Below are 21631 nucleotides of genomic sequence, written 5' to 3' on the forward strand. Positions count from 1 at the left end.
GTATAATTCCACAGGGCTAGTGGCAGTGGGAGCTGCCACTGCCCTGGCTCTGAGGAGGCAAGAGGAAGGAGCCCCAATACCTGGAGCCAGAGCGGGCTGTGGGAACCTCAGTCATGGGACAGTAGCCAGGTGGCAATATTGCAGGGAGGGAGCCAGGGAGATTCGCCAGCCTCACTCTTCTGTCCTCCCTCATTCTCCTGCTATTGCTTCCCACTGATACCAGCCAGAAACTGGGAGGCAAGAGGTACACTGATATGGCCTGGGGCATAAAGCAGGGCACAGAAGGGTGGACAAGGCATGGGATGGGGGTGAGGAACAGAGAGGTATGGCCCATACCTTCACCACTTTGTGCACAGCCAGGTACCCCCTGGATTATTCTATGCTTAATGGTCTTCTTTCTATTAACTTTTAAAAGTCATTTAAATCACTATTAAGTATACAGTTCAGTAGTATTACCATGTTTCCCCGAAAATAAGACCTAGCCGGACCATCAGCTCTAATGTGTCTTTTGGAGCAAAAATTAATATAAGACCCGGTCTTATTTTAATATAAGACCAGGTATATAATATAATATAATATAATATAATATAATATAATATAATATAATACCTGGTCTTGTATAATATAAGACTGAGTCTTAATATAATATAACATAACAGAATATAAAATACCGGGCCTTATATAAGACCAGGTCTTATGTTAATTTTTGCTCCAAAAGACACATTAAAGCTGATGGTCCAGCTAGGTCTTATTTCCGGGGAAACATGGTTAAGTACACTCACATTGTTGTGCAGCCATTACCACCATCCACCTCCAGAACTCTTTTCATCATCCCAAACTGAAACTCTGTACCCATTAAATGATGACTCCCCACTTGCCCTCCACCCAGCCCCTGCTAACCACTATTTTACTTTCTGTCTCTACGCATTCTACTATTCTAGGTACCTCATGCACTCATACAATATTTGTCCCTTTGTGACTGGCTTATTTCACTTAGTATAATGTTTTCAAGGTTCATCCATGTTGTAGCATGTATCGGAATTTCCTTCCTTTTTAAGGGGCAATAATGTTCCATAAGCTACATTTTGTTTATTGACTCATCCACCAATGGCCAATTGGTTGCTTCCACCTTTTAGCTATAGTGAATAATGCTTCTGTGAATATGGGTGTGCAAATATCTATTAAAGACTTTTTTTTAAAACCTAGATAAATGTGCTTTGAGAAAGAACTGCTGACTTGCTGATTCACTCTCCACTGTAAAGGCAATTTCTCCGTTTGGGCCAAGTCACCCAGGTGACCGGGAAAGAGAGCTTTGGCCTTTGTCCAGGGTGTGGAAATGCAACCAAAGGGACAGGTGATGCAATGTGAATAATGTTAACCTAAAAATAAAAGTCAAAGTGACAGGCAACAAGCATTTATTTGAGATCCAAAAGAATAGCTATTCGGGAAGCAGTGATTCAGGCAAAAACCCAAATAGTGTTTCAATGAGGAAATGAAGGCAAGAAGTATTTATGATAAAAGGAAGGGGAAAAAAGTATTTATGATAAAAGGAAGGGGAAGCAAGGAATTTCTATAAATGCAGATAAGCTCACATAGTGATGCTAATTCTAAAGAATGTCTTTAATTTTCAGTTTGGTAGTCATAATGTCTGCTTTCTTACCATGTTTCCAAACAGTTGTTTGGGATCCGATGTTGTTTTAGGCCCAGTCCAAATGTTATTTTGCCCAATTCTAACATTCCAAAGTCTTGAAGAGTCAGGTGTGCAGAGTTCAGTTCAGTTCCTTGGGATGGAAGCTCTGACTCCATTTTAAAGTGGTTCCATTTATATTCTTTTTCACAATACTCACATACATGTTTTATGTTCTGCACTGTCCACCATAGTCAGTAGAAGAATGACATGCCTGAAGAACCTAGATGTTTCCCAATAGGCAGGCGTGGAGCTCTTTTATATTTTTTCAAAACCCAAATCCCTCTTTTCTTTACCCCCCTCCTTTTACTCCACCTGGGTTCCCAGCAAGACAGTCTTACCCTGAGCTATATCAAGCTGCATGTCCCGTTCCTTCAGCTTCATGTTTGTCAGCCTGTGAGACATTGCTCAGCACACCATTCTTCCTTGGCTTTCCCCACTGCTTGTTGTTTCAAAGGGCATGTAAATTATATTATGCTTCTGTGGTCAAGATGATGTTCTTTCATCTTGGCCCTGCACTGAGGTGACCTGCTGTTTTCCTGTCTTCATACTTTCAGTTTTGCTTTCGGGCATGACCTTGTGTTGCTTTATGTCAATATATGCATACTTGAAAGAGCTTTCAGACTCTTACATTTTATTTCGCTTTCCATCAGAAAATTTAGATATTACCATAAATGGAAAACCAGTTTCCCTTATCATATATTAATCCTAAAAATAAGTACCATGAGAACACTGTTTAAACTTTCAACTGGATGTTGTGGCTAGCTGAAGGCTCAATGCCCTAGGCCTGTCTTGTTCTTATTAAGAAGGGAAGATTAGCAAGTATGAGAGCGATGTCAGAAACTTATCAATACCAGAGACTTTCTTCTCTATGTAATCAGTGGGTTGAAAGACAAAACATGAATATCAATCTCCCCATGTAATGCCTTAAAACCACCTTGCCCAATGTGGGGTACACCGCCCACACTTTGGGAAACCTGGCTTTAGGTCGGTGGGCTAAGTGTAGGGATAGGAAAAAGGGAGATGCTAATGAGAAACTCTGCTTGATAGCAGAGCAAAGGCAGAGTTTGGGTGTCACACCCACGTCACTCGCGACCTCTGCTGAGATCTTTTTATGAACAGACCATTACAGAAGTAATTCAATAGATTCACCACCATGTGTAAGACATTGTGCTAAGTATTCCAGGAAAAAAGGAAAAATAATGAACAAGAGACTCAGCTCCTGCCCTCAAGTGGCAGGACCAGTAGGATTTCCAGAGCCTTCTTCCCTCGGTTCTCTCTAATCTGAAGATGTTCAGTTCGTACCGCAGCCCAGGACTGGGCTCAGTATTCCAGGTGACAGACAGCCGTAGCCCCCCAGAGCATAGATAGCAGGAGGACATTTTCACTTGTTCTACATTGTCGTTCTCCACTAATCCAGCCCAAGAGTCACTTTAGATTAACTACAACTCTTTTAAAAAGTTGTATTCTTCTTAATCCAACTTGAAATCTTTCTTGGGGAGTTGATTTTTGTTTGAACCTGATTTAACTTTGCATGTAACCCAATTTTATTACATATTATTGTTGTAGTCTCTCCAAGTTGTCAGGAATTTTCCATATTCTGATTTTATCCTCAAAAATATTGATCTCTCCCTCCAAGCTTTATGTAATTTTTATATTATTTACATTTTATTACATATATAATATATATGTTTATTTATATATGACACTTCTATAGACTCCTTTTCTACATCTGTAGCCAAGAACTTGAACGGAGAAGAAGGTCAAGGGTGGAGTCCTACCTTCAGAAACATCCTTAAGATTAATCAGTGCTCTGCGGATGAACCTTCACATATATTTCTAACTCATGTTAATCTTGACTACTTACATATTATGAGAAAAGTTTCAATACTTTATATTTATAATGATCCCCTGATTTAAGAGAGAATATGATTAATTTAACTTTAGCATGACTTGATTCCCAGGAACCCATGCAGGCTCCTAGGAATTGCTAATTTATTCCCTAAGTATATACAAGCCACGATTTTAATAATTTGTTCCTGGACTTTGCTGCGAATCAGCATCAGACTTCCTGATCTCTAATTTCAGGAATCTCTGCTTTCTCTTTTTGGTTGGTGGAGCAAATGTACTCACCAGCTCCTAACTCTCTTCTCTTTGGGATTATTTCGTAATTATTGAACAAAGACCCCCATTATCCCACAAGGTCTTTCTAAAGCATGACTGTGATTCAGGGTCTGGGTATCCGGATTCATTTAAAGCAGATTGGTGATTTCTTCTCAATCTTGGTCTTCATATTAATTCCTCCCACCAAATCCACCCCACCTTACTATATATATTTTAAAAATTACAAAAGCAATCCATGTTCATTGTAACAAGTCAAACTATAGACGTATAGTTGCCATAGCCCTGAGGTAATCCATGTTAACAGCTCGGTGTATGTCCTTCCACACATTTCTCCAAGTTAATACAAATATATATACATGAAATGGTTCTTAACAAAAATGAAATCATAGCACACATATAACTCTACAATTTTCCTTTGTCATTTAACAATATATCATGAATATCCTTCCTGGTACTATACATACATTGAATTTATTCACTGGATGTTTAATATTCCACAGTATGGATGGTCTACCGATCCTCAAAGTTCAGGAGTGTGGACTGGAGCCAAGGGGGCCTGTCCCATCGACGTAACTTGAGAGCAGCTCTGAGGAGGAGTTCTAGAAGCTGTGGAAAGAAAAAAAGGGAGGATTTTAGCACTATGGCTCCCGATAGCTTGCCTAACTTCACAGATTTCTCTTATTTATTATTATTATTATTTACTTCTACCAATTCCCAATGTTTTAACCGTACCCAATGCCTAACACCATTAGGGGCAGTGAATCTTTGAATCATTTCATTCTAGAGTTTTAGGACAAGTCACCTCTGAAGTTATATAGTTCAATCCTTATATTTTATAGGCAAAGAGACTAGGATATCAACTTCTGTTGCTTCCTATGAAGAATCTATAGAACTCTACTTCTTATTTAACATTACTGAATGAGTTTTTAAAAACACTGTATAGAAAAATGGCGAGCTGTATAAGACCCCTGTTTTTTATGTTTACAAAGCTAGGGGTAGGTAAACGAGGCCTGTAACACATGAGAATAATGTGGGAGTGAGAACAGTTATAAGCTGCTGGGAGCCAGAGGGCAGGGGCCAGCTGCTGTCTCTAATTACCTGACTGAATGTGGAGGTTGGCAGGTCGAAGGTTTTACCACCATCTAGGGACCCAGAACCTGAGATCCCAGGGCATCTCCTGCCATGCCACCTTCAAGGGCAAGTTTTCTGCCCCAAGAATCTTTATAGGTTCTGTGAGAAAAATGCTATTTAACAACACTGACAGCTTCCAAAGCACCTTACAGCCACTTGAGAGGGAAAGAGACTGAATCTAGTGTGGTGATCTGTCTCCTCTTGAGCAAATAAAGGAAAACAGATGAAGGTCTGGCTATGGCTTACTTATTCGGGGGTGAGGAGCTAGTGTGGGTTTTCTTTGGGCCTACACATTTTTGCTGTTCCTTTTGTTATCAGGGGATCCTGCCAATTGCCACCTTCCCTGGAAAGCTAGACTGAGGAAAAATAAAAGGGGAAATCATGTATCTCTGACAAGGAGATAGAGAGAGAGAGAGAGAGAGAGATTGCTAAATAATTCTACACACATATAAAATAAATACCTTATACATTAAACTAGTGCTTTGCAACTTACAAACTGCCTTTATATATTTTACCTCAATTACTCCCCACACAGCAACCTGGTAAGGTAGACAGAGGCAGCGTGTCTACCTATTAGTAGGTATTCATTACTTATTAGAGTATTAGGCCTGTTCTGCAGATGAGGAGCTGGTCTTGATGGTGGTTGAGTGGCAGGTCTAGCGTTCGATCTCAGAATTATAGACACAGCATCACAGAGTTAGAAGGCACCTTAATCGCAAAGGCCTAAGGCATCCTACTCTCAGAGCCTGAATCACTTTTAAAAATCTCTAAGATGACTTCTTCTGGTCCCTGCCTGAACTCTTCTAATGACAAGTAACTCACCACTCTGTAAGGCAATCCATTGTAACTACTGAGCTGAAATTCTTCTTATAGCTTTCAGCCTTTAATGCACTTCTGTTCTCAAGAACTATACCACATTAAGGCTAATTCTAACTTCCCTCTTATTAAAATTTGAAGATACTGTGGGGTGGCTGGGTGGCTCAATTGGTTAGAGCGCGAGCTCTGAACAACGGGCCAGCTCTGAACAGGGTTGCCGGTTCGATTCCCACATAGGCCAGTGAGCTGTGTCCACAACTACACTGAAGACAGAGAGCTGCAACTGAACTTCTGGAGGGGCAGCTGGAGGGCTCAATTGGTTAGAGCGCAAGCTCTCAACAAGGTTGCCGGTTCAATTCCCTCATGGGATTGTGGGCTGCACCCCCTGCAACTAAAGATTCAAAATGGCGACTGGACTTGTGCGCCCTCCACAGCTAGACTGAAGGACGACTTGGAGCTGATGGACCCTGGAAAAACACACTGTTCCCCAATATTCCCCAATAAAATTTACAAAACAAAATTTTTTTTGAAGATACCGTGTTTTCCCGAAAATAAGACCTAGCCGGACCATCAGCTCTAATGCGTCTTTTGGAGCTAAAATTAATAAAGACCCGGTATTATATTATATTATACCCGGTATTATATTACATTATATTATATTATATTATATTATATTACATTATATTATAGACCCAGTCTTACATTATATTATATTATATTATATTATATTATATTGACCCAGTATTATATTATATTATATTATACCCGGTATTATATTATATTATGTTATATTATATTATATTATATTACATTACATTATATTATATTATAGACCCAGTCTTACATTATATTATATTATATTAGACCCAGTATCATATTATATTATATTATATTATATTATATTATATTATACCCAGTCTTATATTATATTAAAATAAGACCGGGTCTTATATTAATTTTTGCTTCAAAAGGTGCATTAGAGCTGATGGTCTGGCTAGGTCTTATTTTCGGGAAAACACGGTATTGCTCTTGCCCATTTCTTGCAGATTAAACATCTTCAATTCTTTCAACTTTTACTCATGATTATTCATGATGTGATTACCTGGCACAATGCCTGAAATATATAGTAGATACTCAGTAAATGTTTGCTGAATTGGTTCCCTGGCCCTTGGTACTACCGTGTTTCCCTGAAAATAAGATCTAACTGGAAAATAAGCACTAGCATGATTTGCAGGATGCTCGTAATATAAAGTAAGCCCTAATGCGTCTTTTGGAGCAAAAATTAATATAAGACCCGGTCTTATTTTCAGGGAAATATGGTAGGGCTTATTTTATATTACCAGCATCCTGAAAAATCATGCTAGGGCTTATTTTCCTGTTAGGTCTTATTTTCGGGGAAACACGGTATGTCTTGTTTCTGACTTCTTTCCCTAACCACTATTAGTTTCCATGTTGTAATCTTTTATTTATTTGTTTATTTAAAAAATAGAGAGAAACAATATATAGTTTTTACTTTCAACCACAGAGTTTCAGAACAAATTAAATGCATAATCAAAATTGGCCAAATTTCAGACAGCTTTCAATTACTTTGTGATAGTGGACTCATTGTCTGACTTAACTGACCACTTCAGAGATGCATTCATTGAGCAGCTCCTATAAGTAAGACACAAAAAGGAACACTGTGGAGAGTGTCCATAGAATAAAATGGGAAACTTCTCATGAAGGCAGGGTTAATGTGGGGTCTACCTGTACAACCTGCATGAATACATTACCCATCAGTACTGCTTTATTTGTTAAAAGAAGTAGCCCTCTATTTCTTTTTGTAGAATTTGTAGTTCAGTTCTGGGCACCTCAAGACTAACAGTGTACTCTCTTCAAAAAAGAGCTACAGTGGAAGCTCTATTTTTAGTGGGTGTTAAATTGGATTGGCATGAGGGACAAGCACTGGTGTCAGTATAATGAAGCAGTGTCATTTTCAATGATGCAGAATTCAGCCAGCTTCCTGCCTCTCATCTAAGTGCTATGCCGGGAGAATAGCAATGAGCTTACAAGTTGGGTAACCAAAGAGCCAAGGAATACATGGTGATGAATCGTGCTTTACTTCATAAGGGAAACAATAGTGAATTGCTACCAATCGCAAGGGACTATGCTTATTATCACAGTAATAACCCTAGAAGGAGTTTGATGGCAAATAAGTCAAACCAAACACCCCAAAACACCATTCCAGGAAGGGATCTCTGGCTTAAATTATTCCATTATCACAGACCAAATTGAAAAGCACCTGAAATTTGGCAAATGTGATCATGTTTTCAGGTTGTTCTGAAAACTCTGTGATTTGGAAGTAAACAATACGTCTTTTCTATTGCTTAAACAAACAAACATTTAAAAACCTACTCTGTTTCTGTTGCACATACCAGTACTTTCACAAGTGAATTATATTAGCAGTTTTCTCATCTTGAGCATCAGAAATGACTGAGTTTGGAAAGGGGCATTTCGTATGACAATGTTAATGGTGGAGGACCATGGAGACTGAGCTGTGACCTCCTCTCACATAGAGCGACATCTGCACTGTCATCACATGGTAGGTGACAAACTCTGTTCACAGGTACAGAATGGAGAGAACTTTGAGTCAAGCAGAGCCCACCACCCGGCAGGGAGGAAGACAGTGTGAAGTCACCTGAGAAATCGTAGGGAAATGTAGCAGAGAGTTCTTGCTGAAAGACACTCCTGCGTCCCAGTCCCATTACACTGCCTACTGACTGCTTCCCCTTTCTCCTCTGAACAATTCATCCTTGGCCTTCTCTCATAAACCCAAGAGGGCCTTTGGGGGCCAATCGGTCCAACACACACAAATGAAGAAAGTGAGGTTCAGTGAGGTTGTGTGGTTTGCAAACAGTAGCAGAAAACAGACATAGAAGCCAGGACTTTGGGCTCCCTGTCTGGGTCTCTTTCTCATTTACCACGCTGCCTGCCTCCGAATATTTGGGGAAACTCATGCCTGACAGTTGTAACCACCTACGTTGGGAATTTTCATACCTTCCCTTTGAATGGTTTTGTTCATAGGCAGAGTGAGAGGTACTGCTCTTAGAAGAGTCAGGATTAAAAACTACTTTGGGGGTACAGGATGGTTTAGGAGGAAGACTAGATAGACCATGGCAGGAAAGTGGGGAAAAAGGAAAAGAAGGTAATTGTCAAAAACATGAACAATAAAATGGAGAAGATACAGAGGACAAATATAAAGAGGGGAAATTGACTAAGAAGAAAAAGCAAAGGACATTTTTCTTTTTAAGAGCAGCAACCGAGGCAGCCAGGGGCTGAGCAGAAGGCAGAAAGAAGGAAGAAAGCAAACACCAGAATCAGGAAACGAGAAGGAAGCCAGCAAGAACATGAGAACACTGAGAGCTGCTGTGAGTTAAGAGTAGGTGAACTGGAGAAAGAGAGGGATAATCCTCCCGTCTGGAAGGGGACTGGATGAATAGGGAGGTAAAGATCCGCACAGTGGGAAAGGGACGACGAGAGTGGACAAAGCGAATGGAGGAGCTCGACAGAGTGATGCGGGGTGCTAGATGGATCCTTGGAATGACCCCAGAATTAGCTCACCTATGGCTCTGGGGGCACTGGCACCACAGGACACAGTACATTCCACATCTATGGAAACAAATATCTAACCTCTTGTCACTCACCTCTCTTGCCTGTTTTATCATTTATATTGCTTGTGTTTCAAAATACACATTCAGTCATTCACCTCATGTAGCCCGGAAACCTTCCTCACCATGCTAGTTCCTCAGGAAGTTTGTCAGTGTTTCCCGAAGAACAATGGGTCTCTTAGGGCCTGCCCGTCCCCCCTTCCACGTCCCCTCTCCCCCACACACACACACTTGGAAATGCCTTCCAAATTGAAAACGGTGGGATTTTCCTCAGGATAAACTAGGCCTCCACCATGGCTGTGTGGAGTCCCAGAGGAAAATGTCACAGCATGTGACAGCCAGGAGGGGGAACATGAAAGCAATTTCCGAGAACTACTGAGTACAGCCTTTCTTGTAAACTCATCTGATCTATGGGGGAAATCCTGCATGTACCACTAGGCCCACCCAGATTCGTGCCCACTCCACCTCACACAGGTGTGCTTTGCAGGGAAAACCAGACCACTGTATACCCATCCAATGACAGTAACATTCAGTTAGAGCAGCATTCAATTCTCTGCCTGAACCATCAGTACTCTCCACTGGGTGTGAGGAGAGCAAGGTGGAGACCTTTTCCTCCCAGGGTTATTAGCCTGTATCACAAGCCTCTTTGAAATACACAATTTTAACAAGTAATTGCACAATTCAGGCTAAATAACAACTGTTTTTCAGAGCTGACTTTATGTCAGGAAGAACCAATTGGAAGTAGAATCATGCCAGCTTTGTTTTCCCCTTTAAAACGCATGCCACAAATAAAATCCCCTTTAGCACAAACAGTGGCCTTAGCTATTAGTTCAGTCTTGCAAACCATTTAGCAACCTATCTGCTTGCTCAAAATGTCAACCAGCCCACTTTCCAAAATGCAATCACACTTAATAAAGGAATGCGTTTTAAAGCCCCCTCATGCCTCGCATGCACCTGCAGTGAGTTGCTATCAAGGTCTGATTAGTGCCACTTTCTGGGCGTCCTCTGAGAGGACAGGCTCCATGAAAACTTGTTCTGTCCCTACAAGCTGAGTTAAGGCCACCTGTGGGCAGGAAGGTGTGGCCGAGGCCCTCTGAGTACTTACACAGGATCCTGAGCGTGGCCGCGCCCATATTAGTTCTCCCCTCACCTCATGTACTCCCCATCACTCCTATAATCCATGAGCGATTCTGATCCTGACACCTCCTCAAAATCCTCCAGCACCAGACTGCTGGAGTCCTCACCCAGGATGCCGCTGTCGGGCCGGGACATTCTGGCCCGGGAAGGAGGTGCAGGAGGGTCAGCGGCGGCTGGAGTGGGAGAGCAAGGGGGCGCTGGCCGGACATTTGTGGGCGTGGCCCGAGGTGGGGCCCCCGCGGCCGCCTGGACGTCCTCATCCTCTTCGGTGGACTCCGGCCCTGGATCTGGGGCAGCTGGCCCCAGGACGTGGTAGAGGCTGGGGAGACGAATGTCAAAGCGCAGCCCAAACTTAGCGAAGAGCTTGTCATTGAGGCCGTAGAGTTTCTCCGAGATGTCATAGCCCAGCAGGGCCGAGAAGAGGCGGGAGATGTATCGCTCTTTGGCCAGAAGAAGGTGGAGACTTTTTCGGGGCCAGGAAATGTAGCTGCATGCGGTCTCGGCAGTCAGAGTGACCTGAGAGGGGTCACGAGCGGAGAGCGAAGGTTTAAACTTAAAAAAATGTGTCCATGTTTAGCAGAGAGAAACATACAGTTACTTGTCAAAAAGCTGCACTTTCATTGCAGAAGCTGTGGGAGATCCCCCTGCACCCCAATGGTCTTGCCTGGAGGAGGTCCCGCAATGACTAACTTGTGTGCACTGATGTGTGTGTGTGGGGGGGGTCCTTGTCAGAAGCCCTGGGATCAGCCATTCACTCACTGGGCCCACATACTTTGGAGCCTCAGTTTCCACATCTAGTCTCCCCATTTCATAATCCATGGTCCCATGGCCGATAACACTAATGCGTGCAGAAGGGTCTGAGTTTGCTGTGATTTCAAGAGAAAGAAGGTGCCTCCTAGTGCTCTGGTCAGAATGGTGAGGACAGCTTGTTTTAAGAATAAAGACAGATAAGTAGGGATGCAAAAAGAGTAGGAAAGCATCCCAGGTAGAGAAGAGCTTCTGATCCGATATGCCAAACTGCAGCTAGTGGACAGAGCACTGGCCTAGGATTCAGGTCCATGAAGTTGCTCTTGACCTGGCCACAAGTAACCAGACAGATCTGATTAACGTCAGAAACAAGCCATTCAGGAAGAGGAACTCTTCAGAGCACAATGTCGAAGGGTACCCCACACCCCATTGATTTAGTCATCTAGGAATTTCTGAGCACTCTCTGTGCCCATGATGCAAAGCTCAGTTATACCTGCAGGGTAAATAATGTGTGCCCAGCACCCAGTGGATGCTTGATAAATCCTTGTTAAAACAATGATGAGTGGTAAAGCTAGAGTTCACATGGAAACATGCTTAAGATAGCAAAGGATCACACAATTTTTGGTAATCTAATTGGCCGAAATACTTGTGAAGTGAGATGGGCGGCAGAGTTCATGATGAAGATTTGTGAATGGAGACAGTGGAAATGATGATGATGATAGCAGCTAATACTTATTGAGAGGTGACTCAATTGCCAGGCATTGTGTTCTTTATGTGGCTTATCTAATTAAAGGGAGAGTTGACTTTACAAACATTCTTTGTTACAGATTTTATACAATCCTTTTAGTTCCTGTGTTACCTACCAGATCTCCCACTATTCTCTCCCTTCCCTTTCCCTCTGCCGTAACCCTCATCCATTTTCTTCACTCATGTCCTCTCCACATCTCCCTGCCTAATCATCAGCACTGAAGACAAGGCTTTATATCACCTCATCAAGGCCAGAAGCTAGTTTAAAGTTCCAGCTTACCCCTTTACCAGCTGCACGACATCAGACAAATGACTTAATCTCTCTGAGTATGTTGCATCATGAGAAAGAATTCTGAAAGTAGTAAGTACACACAATCTGTCCATTACTAACAGTTTAGCAAGTGGTGGTCACTCTCTGCCATACCTGGTACTTCAGAGGCACGTACTAACAATTCCCAAACAACACTTAGGAGTATTGAATACGAGGCGGTGTGTGTAAGAGCTAATCTGGACAGAAACAACATCCTTAGAGCTGAACAGAAAACCCACAGGCGTTCTTAGGAACATGCTGCTACTTCTTCCATCTCAAAATAAATCAAAATAAAAAGTGAGAATCCTTTTCTTCACCTCACTTCCTTGGCTAGCTGTCACTCCATCAGTTTGCTCTCTTTTTCAGCAAAACGCCATGAAAAAGTTGTCTCTACTTGCTATCTCCAACTCCTTTCCTCTCCCCCTCTGTTCAACTGGGAAGGGGTTGCCCCTAGCAGTCCACAAACGCTGTCCCTGGTAAGGTCACCAATGACCTCCAAGGAACAGCGTCAGTTTTCATGGTGTTTAATCCTGTGACCACCCCCTCCTCTTTGATACACTTTCTTTACTTGGTTCCCAGGATACAATACTCTCCTGGTACAATCTCCTGATTACTCCTTTTCAGCTTCCTTTGCTGCTTCCTCTCTTTCTCTCCAACTTCTAGACACTAGACTATCCCAGGGCTTGGTTCTTGAAGCCCCTCCTCTGTCTAAACGCACTCACATGTCATCCAACCCAATGACTTTAAATATCTGTATGCCAACAACTCCCAAATTTATGTCTCAAGCTTAGGCCTTGTTCCTTACTTCCAGACACTCAGATATCTAACTGCTTGTGTAGCACCTCCATTTGAATGTCCAGAGATGAAGCAAATCTAATATATCCCAAATTGAACTTCCTCTCTTCCCCGCAAACTGACTCTACCGACAGCCTTTCTCATCTCGGCTGATAGCAGCTTCTTCCTTCCAGTTGTTCAGGGCAAAAGCCTGAGAGTTTTCCTTGATCCTCTTTCTGTCACACACTCCATCCAATGTATTAGGAAATCACTTTGGCTCTATCTAGAAAATATATGCTCTGGCTCTACATGATGTGGCTTCTTGTCATCTCTCTGGCTTCCTCAACTGCTATTCTGTCCCCACCCTCTCTCTGTCCCAGCCACACTGGCCTCCTTTCTGTACCTCAAACATGCGAGCCCTTCCCACCACCGGGCCTTTGCACTGGCTCTTCCCTGTCTGATGTGCTCTTCCCCCAGCTATTCACAGAGCTCACACTGTCACTTCCCTCAGGTCTTTCCTCAAATGTCACCTGCTCTACAAAGACATCCATGACCCTATTTAAAATTGCAACTTTATCTCCCGTACACTATTCTATTTTTTAAAATAACAGTTACGATATTTTAACATATTACATTATTTACTTATTCATTATGTCTATGGCTTATTTCTTGTCTCTCCTACTACAATGTAAATTGCCTGAAGGCAGGGACCTTCATCAGTTCTGTTCACTGATATAGTCCAAGCACCTTTAAAAGTACCTGGTAAATAAATATTACTGAAGTGAATGACTGAATCAAGTGAAGACGATCCATTCTGTATGTTGTTAAACAACCTAGTGTCACTTTTTCATGTCCTGTATATAAAATCCTTCCCCAAACGTCTTTAGTAAGCCTGTTTATTGACTGGTTCCCACCTACGTAGTATGTACATGTCTGTATGTTTGACAAGCTTTTTCTTTAATTCTCGCCTCAGTTTGATGACTGGATTAAATGAGATTACATATGTAAAGCAGACTTAGGTACAGTGAAATCGAGACGTGTGATGGAATGTTGAGTCATTTGTGGTAAACACAATAAGAATTATGATTCAAGCAGTCACTGTAGATTGCCTTTAGTCAACCAAGACTACACAATTGCAAAAGGCAAGGACAAGATGAACTATAACTCATGACACTTGACATTTGCAAAGAGGAAATGGGACTTTTCACAGCCAATAGCAAAAGTGTGGCTCTCATTGCTCCCAAATGAAGTGCACACTAAAAATATAAATGGGGGGAATATGACAGTACGTACATTCCAGGCTGGGAGGCCATCTCGGGTTATAGCCCTTCCTTTCGAGCATAACTTAGGGGAGGACACCCAGCTTAGCCACCACCTGTTCCTCAGTGTCACTGTCAGAAACAGAGCCTGGCCCTGCTGTCTCAGGATCTGAATCAGGCCTCCTGGAGGTTCTTACGGCCCTGGGAGTTCTCAAAGGGACTGGTAGATTGGTTGGAGAGGGGTGTGTGTGTGTGTGTGTGTGTGTGTGTGTGTGTGTGTGTTAAGATAGGAACTTGATCAGAGGCAGTCTATGGCTGGTGGTCCTGGCAGTGGGATCAGAATTGCCTCTCAGCCTATGTTCTCACAGAGCCAACAGTCAGGGTGGAACAGAAGCAGGCCCAGCCAGATGGCACTGCATGGCATGTGTCTATTCTGGGGTTGGCTCATATGCTAGCCTGAGGAACTCCCTTCCTGAGAGAAGAGAGAGGTAGGAGACAGATGGAACCCAGTGCTGATGAACTATCTAGACAGAGGAGCCCCTGTAACAGTGTCTGTGTGTCTGTAAACTCCACTCTCCTGGGGATCCTCCCATTAAAAAAAAAAACAAAACATAAATAGTAGAGCCAGGCAAGTTGGCTTTGCCATTTTCTAGATCAAGACCTTGGGCAAATTACTTGATGTTTTTGAGCCACAGTTTCCTCATCTGCAAAATGGGGTAGTAATAATGTCCAACTCTGAGGATCGTTATGAGAATCAATAAGACAATATAATATGTAGTTCTTGCCACATGTTAGCCATTAAGTAAGTGAGAACTGCAAAGAAGGTAGCTGAAGTCTGAAGGATTGGGAGGGAAGAGAGTAGGGGTCCAGCAGCCAGGCTTCCACCTTGGAATGTGTATGTGAATGCCCAGTGGAGTCCTCTGAGACACCAACTGCCCATTGCCTTGCCAGTTCAGCCAACCTTTATTATATACCTAGTATATTCAAGGTACTGTCCTTTGGAGCCTGGAGATAGAGAGAAAGAGAAGCCCAGATTTCTATCTCAAAGAGTTCATTGTGTGGAAGACAGAGAGGAAACCAGATCATCAGAGCAGAGACCAATATATGCACCAGTCAGCATAAGTAGAAGGAACAGAAAAGGCACACAGGCAGGAATAATAAGCTGTGAGGAAGCTGGAAAGGTCAATCTGGCCAGGCTTTAGAAGAAGTGAGATGCCATCGCTTCATCTAGAATAGGGAAATATATTTCTGATGGAAGGGACAGCAGGGCCACAGCATGGCCATTGCAAAACAATGTGTTGTGTTTAGAGAAATACTACTGGTTCAGTATGGCTGATATGAGCAAAAGGGGGGAGGGGGGAGAGGCTGGAGATATGGCTGGATATCACTAAAGGTCTTAAGTTACTCTCTAAGGAGTGTATGAGTTTTTACCTTGTAGTCACTGGAGTCATCTGGAAGAGTTTGGGGCATAGAAGAGTCATGGCCCACTAATCAGAGGTCAGTACCTCCCTACTCCACCCCACCTCTTCCAGGAGCCCAGGAATTCTTTCCACAGAAGGAGAGTGCTCTCACCATAGCATCATATCGGCAGTGGTTCCAAGGACAGAATATCAGAGGGGAAAGATGGGGGTGGGGGATATTGCTGAGTTATAGTGGGGTGGACTGGGGGGTACCACCATGTTGCTCCCTGTTACCTGGAACACACCCTCCTCAGAGGGCTGCAGCGATTCCCACTCAGGAGAGTCCATGAACTGGTAAGGAAAGATGTAGTGCAGAAACTGGCCATCCTGGCTCACACGAACCCTGGGAAAGGGAGAGAAGAGACCGTGTGGGAAAAGAGGAATGGCTACCCAAGTCCTCTTCAAAGTCCAAAGACATATTAAAAAATGGAAAATGATTAGCATCCAGTATGGGCTTTTCCCTCTTTTCCCCAGAAAACTCAAAGTTTTAGCTTCAACCTCTCTTCTAAAGTGAGTTATACCCAGGAAGAAGGGATCTCTATCAGGCCAAGTTCTCAGATAAAAAGATCTCCAAGATTCATCTTCACTATTTGGAAGGAGCTATTGTTCTATCTTTTTGGGAGATTTATTGTACTAAACACAGTACCTCCTGTGTTCCTGGAAGTCTGGAAATGCAGAAATGGGTATGATGTGATCCTAGCTTTTGAGGATTTCACTATTTAGTGGAAGTCACAGGCACATAAATAATTGGCTGAAAGTCAATGTGTGCTATTGTGGAACAGAACAGAGGAGGGACAGCAATTAGTTCTCTTCAAGCGGCAGAGTTCTCAAAGATGACATTTCAGCTGTTTTGAAAGGTCAATAGGAAACTGAGAAGCAAATCAGGATGGAGATGGATGGACAACTGGGAAACCCAGTGTGCAGTCTGTTTTCCAATATCTACTTTTTCCCTTCCTCCATACAACTAGTTTTAGCCGGGTTCATGGCTGCCCAGCTGGGCTACATTTCCCTACCTCCCTTGCAGCTAGGTACAGCTATGTGATTAAGTTCTGGCCAATAGGATATTAGTACTCCAAGTCTGGCTCCTAATGAATGCCTAGTTATATATGTGTGCATACAAATTCCTAAAGATCATCATCAATTAATAAGCTATTGTCTATTATCTGACAACCTAAAGATGGAAAGGAATGTAGATCTCAAGCCAAGCCAAGGATATGGTGTCAGCCCATAGTCTCTGATGGCAGGAACACACTTGCTCCTACATGACCAGGTAATATATATATTTAGATAGCCAGGCAGAACTTCCCTGAGTAATAAAAGGATACAAGAGAAAATGAAGTGCCATGGTCTCCTACCTCACGGAGCACCTCCTTTGTTCCTGAGGTTTGGAAATGCAGAGACGGGTATGATGTGATCATTGCCTCTAAGGATTTCACAATTTAGTGGAAGTCACAGGCACATAAATAGTCAGCTGCAAGTTAGTGTGTGCTATTGTGGAATAGAATGTCTTTACATATTCTGTTCCTTCTAGATGGACTTCTTCCCAAACCCCACCTTCTTCTCAGGTCTCAACTTAAACACTCCCTTTTCCAGGAAGTCTTGTCGGACGTCCCCAGAAAAGTGAGATTCTACTGGTTACTCATTCTCATTGCCCTTTGCAACTCTCCTTGGAAATATTGTGTCTATTATTCACCACTATGTCAAACATTAATTGTTGACTTTCTTGATAGACTGTAAGATCCAGAGTACAATGACAATATTTTACATACAGAGGGTGCCAAAAAATGTATACACATTTTAAGAAAGGGAAAAACTGTATTAAAATTGTAATGCTCAATATATACCAATAACAAAAGATGAATACAAGTCACGGTTGACTTCTGCAATTACAAGAGGTACTCAAAGTGGTTACCATCAGTGTAATTTTAATACAGCTCTTTCCTTTTTGAAAATGTGTGTATATTTCTTTGGTACCCTCTGTATTTTATCACTGAATCCCTAGTCCCTAGGACTCTTAATAAATATTTTTGGAAGAGGGGAAGGAAGAAAGAAAGGAAGGGAGGGAGGGAAAAGGAAAGGGTCAGAAGGATGGAGGAAAGAAGGAACGAAGGATTGAACAAATTGACTCACTTGTGCCACCATAAAAGAGGACCAAAATTTCAAGAAAATCTTCTCGAATAAAGGAAGAAAGACAACTGGAGAGAATGAGGCTACTGTAGCATACATTAGATCCTCGCATCATCTCCTGAAGCAAGAAATCTAGCCACTCAAGTAAGCCACTAAGGATTGCCATTTCAGAGCATGAGTAACATTTGATGAGCTGGCATGGCTCCCGGAAGCTATTTAAATTGGTATACTACATCCTTTATCATGTGAGTCTCTTCTTCCTTCTTGATCTCCTGGATGGACAAGCAATTTCCTCCAATGTGAATAGCTTAGACAGTTAGTTGCCTGCTCAGGAGGCAGTGTATGAGGCAGGAACACATGCTTTGAATAATATATGAGAGAAACTGTCTAATAGTAAGCACAGCTTAACAGGCACCCTTTGATAAACTTTGAGGAAGTCACTCCTGAGTTCTTTATTAGAATAAAACAAAAAGGATATCTGAAGTTCCAGCAAAGGGCTCCAGATGAGAGTCTGCGCATGAGGTGGGAGAGCTACACAAGAAGCCCCCACTTCCTGGCAAGGGGTTTTTGTCTGCTGCTTTGAGGTATTCAGTACCTCACCATAACCAGCCAAATGTACACTGATTCTCCTTTAAAACTGGAGCCTGGTCATAGACCAGAAGCGATAACGTAGCAAAGCTGAAACGGTATGACATTGAAAGATAACAAAACAAAAACTCTTATTCCAAACCTTGAAAAGCAAGAAAAAAAAAATCAAAAGTCTAATTTCTGACTTGGATTTTTGATGCTAGGTATACTAGGAAAAGCCACGCTGAGGGAGCCAGCCGCCCTCTCCCTTTCACAGGGAAGTGGTCTTATATAAGTTCATGGTATACCTGTCATATAAAAGATACCTGAATCATAACGTATTTCCATAAATGAGCACCATACAAGTGGAGTGGACATTTTTCCCACCAGTCTCAATCCCCTCCTTTGAACAGAGGAGCTACAAGGAGCAAGCAAATAATATCATGGATCTCATGAATGAGTACGTTTCCTAAATTGTCTTTATTTTAAGCATGGAACTGTAAGTGGCAAACATGTTGGCAATAGTCATAATGTATTTGTACTTATACATGTTTTTGTTTACAAATAATTGCATTTGTTTACACTTCAATTCACTCATAATAAAATAAAATTTCTCCCCACAAAAATGTAGTTTTTGCAACCCAGGACCTCTGAGTCCAAACAAAATAAAAATATGTATACATAACACTTTGGATTCTATACATTAATACATAAATACAGTACCATCATGATCGTCAAACTCATTTTTTTCCCCACTGTGTATTTGGCGGTCTTACCTGGTTTCATTCTTCCCCACTTTGGAACAGAGCATTCTGATTACGATTTTATTTTTTTCTACCACATTCTTTCTTTTGGTCTCAAGAAAGCAGGGCAGGAAATTGAAGACAAACCTTTTGAAATACTTTGCTGGTCTTCCTCAGAGTCAGCCCAAGTGCACAGGGCTAAGATGTTTACTGTTTGTTGCTCAGCCCCAACATCGAGTCCCTAAGACACTATTTCAAAGCATCCACAGTTGTCTACTGAATATGCAGTACAGAGCCCCGTGGTGTTTATTCAGGAGATACTGGCCAATGGCTAGCACTCCACGCAGGCTGACCATTTCTGCTCATGTCTGACTGTCAGCCTTCTTAAAAGGAGTCAGCCTGGTGTCTCCACCAAATCCTCAGAGAGACACGTGTGGGCATCCCTACTCTTCCCTCACTGTCTGGCCCTCAGATTTACAGTATCTGACTTCTTGGCCAGTAAGAAACTCAATAGAGCAACTGGGAATGGAAAAGTAGACAAGGGGAATTCCCTCTCCATATCTGGGTATATACAGAATGGCTTTACCACAGAGTCTGTACAGGGTCTCCCCAACATGCTTGTTGCCCTGGCAGGGAACTGGGATTACAGGAAACCCCCTCTGTTTTGGCACTGGTCCCTGCACGTAGTTGGCACTTAGCAAATGTCAAATGCATATGGAGGGAACAAATTAATCTTATTGAAATGTTCAGTTTTACAAAGCTTACAAAGCTATTGCTGCAGCTTAGGCATGACATGCGGCTCTGTGTGTGTGTGTGAGTGTGTGTGTGTGTGTGTGTGTGTGTGTGTGTGTGTGTGGTGTTCATTTCAGACCCAGGCTCAAAAAGTACTCACTGCACACCTCCCAGCTGCAGGGGCACATACAGTCCTTTCGGCCGACAAAGAAGATGCGTCATGATCTAGTTTCCTGTGGGAAAATACTAAGAAAGAGGAAGCAAAGCCATGCTTAGAAAAATCCATTTGGTTTGTTTAATTTGCCACATCCTTCCCTAAGTGGGAGGGGACACTCAGTGGAAAGGCACTCACTGAGAAGCGTGGGCAGAGGAAGAAGTTCTGAGCAGTGGAGAGTAGCTTACCGGCCAGAGAGCAGCAGGGACAGGCGATTGATGGGCGTCTCGCCCTCCACAGCATAGGTCTGCTCAGTGGCCAGAGTCAAGACCTGCTCCTCGCAGCAGTGAACAATCTCCTTGTAAGCCTGCAAGGGCACCTGCAGGGGCAGGTACAGTGTTCTGTAGAGGAGATCGAACTCCTCAGGGAGGGTGTCCTCGTGCAGGCGGAATAACAGATGTGCCAGCTGGAGCAGGCAGGCTGTTGTCAGCAGTAAACTCCAGAGGACAATGTCCAGGCCACAGGCATCAAACCAGCCCCATAGCACACAGCACAGGTAGCCTGTGCCCAGAAAGCCAAAGAGGTAGAAACAGCCATATACCCCACTCCCCCCCATGAAGCCCAGGAGCAAGAAGCAGTTCGCCAGATGGTAGACAGCTCCTTCTAGATCCTGCTTCCAGCCAATGCACACGGGCCCCTGCCAGAGCAGCTGGCCCACCGTGCTGCTGTTGGTGCTCATCTTCAGGGCGTCTCAAAGCCCTGCCGGCTCTAACACTGTCCTTACATAGGAAATGCAGGAAACGGATTCGTCTGTCCTGCCAGGTGTCTTCTCACCTCCGGCTTCTCACCATCAGCTCCACCTTTCCTGAGAGGAATGCTTCCAGCAGCTTTGGTAAGGAATGGCAAAACATGGTATACACTTCATGGAGAATTTAAAAACTATTTTTTCCTCTCTCCCTCAGCAAGGCTCTGGCACTCCCGGCAGAGGTCTGGCGAGCTTCCTTGGCTCCAAGATACTTAAGCCAGTCTTCACATTTGGCTCTTAGCAGAAAACCAAAGTTGTCCCAAAGAAAGGCTAGGACTAGGCGCCTGAAAATGTCAGCAGTGAAGGATAATAAAGGGGCCACATCCTGCTCTCTGTTGTCCTCGAACAGAATGAGGAGAGCTCAGCACGGGAGGCACACTTGTGTTCTATTTGGAATGCGTTTCTCTTGGCACCGGAAGAAAGGGTGACCCCAGATGGATACCATGTTTGGAATTGGAATCCAAGAGGTACTGGCAGTGAGAAAAAACAGGCCAGGCACACAGACAGGCTGGCAGAGCACTTAACATTGCTCCCCAGAGGACAAGATAAGGCCTCAGGGCAAGAGAGGTAGGCGGAGGGGGCAACGGAAAAGTGAGCACAGAATTTACAACAATTCAGGACAAGACGCTGTCCAGGGCTCCCTATGCGGAGGGCTGGGGATCTC

General features: G+C 43.1%; 1 protein-coding gene across 3 annotated transcripts; it reads right to left on the bottom strand.

Annotated features, from left to right (window-relative positions):
* Positions 1-3360: 3360 nt before the first annotated feature.
* POPDC2 (popeye domain cAMP effector 2) lies at positions 3361-21342 on the bottom strand. 3 transcript variants are annotated; one of them, XM_081076547.1, is made up of 4 exons: positions 20411-21342; positions 16074-16182; positions 10650-11058; positions 3361-4417 (listed from the first exon to the last, which is right to left on the bottom strand). In XM_081076547.1, the coding sequence occupies exons 1-4, from the start codon at positions 20899-20901 to the stop codon at positions 4332-4334; spliced, it is 1095 nt and encodes a 364-aa protein (XP_080932673.1). In that variant the 5' UTR covers positions 20902-21342; the 3' UTR covers positions 3361-4331. The 3 variants fall into 3 exon arrangements, with proteins under 3 accessions (XP_080932673.1, XP_080932672.1, XP_080932671.1); XM_081076546.1 differs by having other exon boundaries at positions 3797-4417; positions 10511-11058; positions 20411-21333; XM_081076545.1 differs by having other exon boundaries at positions 4085-4417; positions 10556-11058; positions 20411-21319.
* Positions 21343-21631: the final 289 nt, after the last annotated feature.

This window comes from Rhinolophus hipposideros (assembly GCF_964194185.1).
Source record: "Rhinolophus hipposideros genome assembly, chromosome: 2".
Classification (NCBI taxonomy): Eukaryota; Metazoa; Chordata; class Mammalia; order Chiroptera; family Rhinolophidae; genus Rhinolophus; species Rhinolophus hipposideros.

What these genes read in the sequence shown, in the direction of transcription:
- POPDC2 (XM_081076545.1), bottom strand. Translation starts at nt 20,901, where the DNA reads ATGAGCACCAACAGCAGCACGGTGGGCCAGCTGCTCTGGCAGGGGCCC. An exon ending in TCCCTGCTGCTCTCTGGCCG is followed by an intron (nt 16,183 to 20,410) that starts GTAAGCTACTCT and finishes TCCCTTTCCCAG; the next exon opens with GGTTCGTGTGAGCCAGGATG. An exon ending in CTGAGGAGGGTGTGTTCCAG is followed by an intron (nt 11,059 to 16,073) that starts GTAACAGGGAGC and finishes GACCCCTCTCAG; the next exon opens with GTCACTCTGACTGCCGAGAC.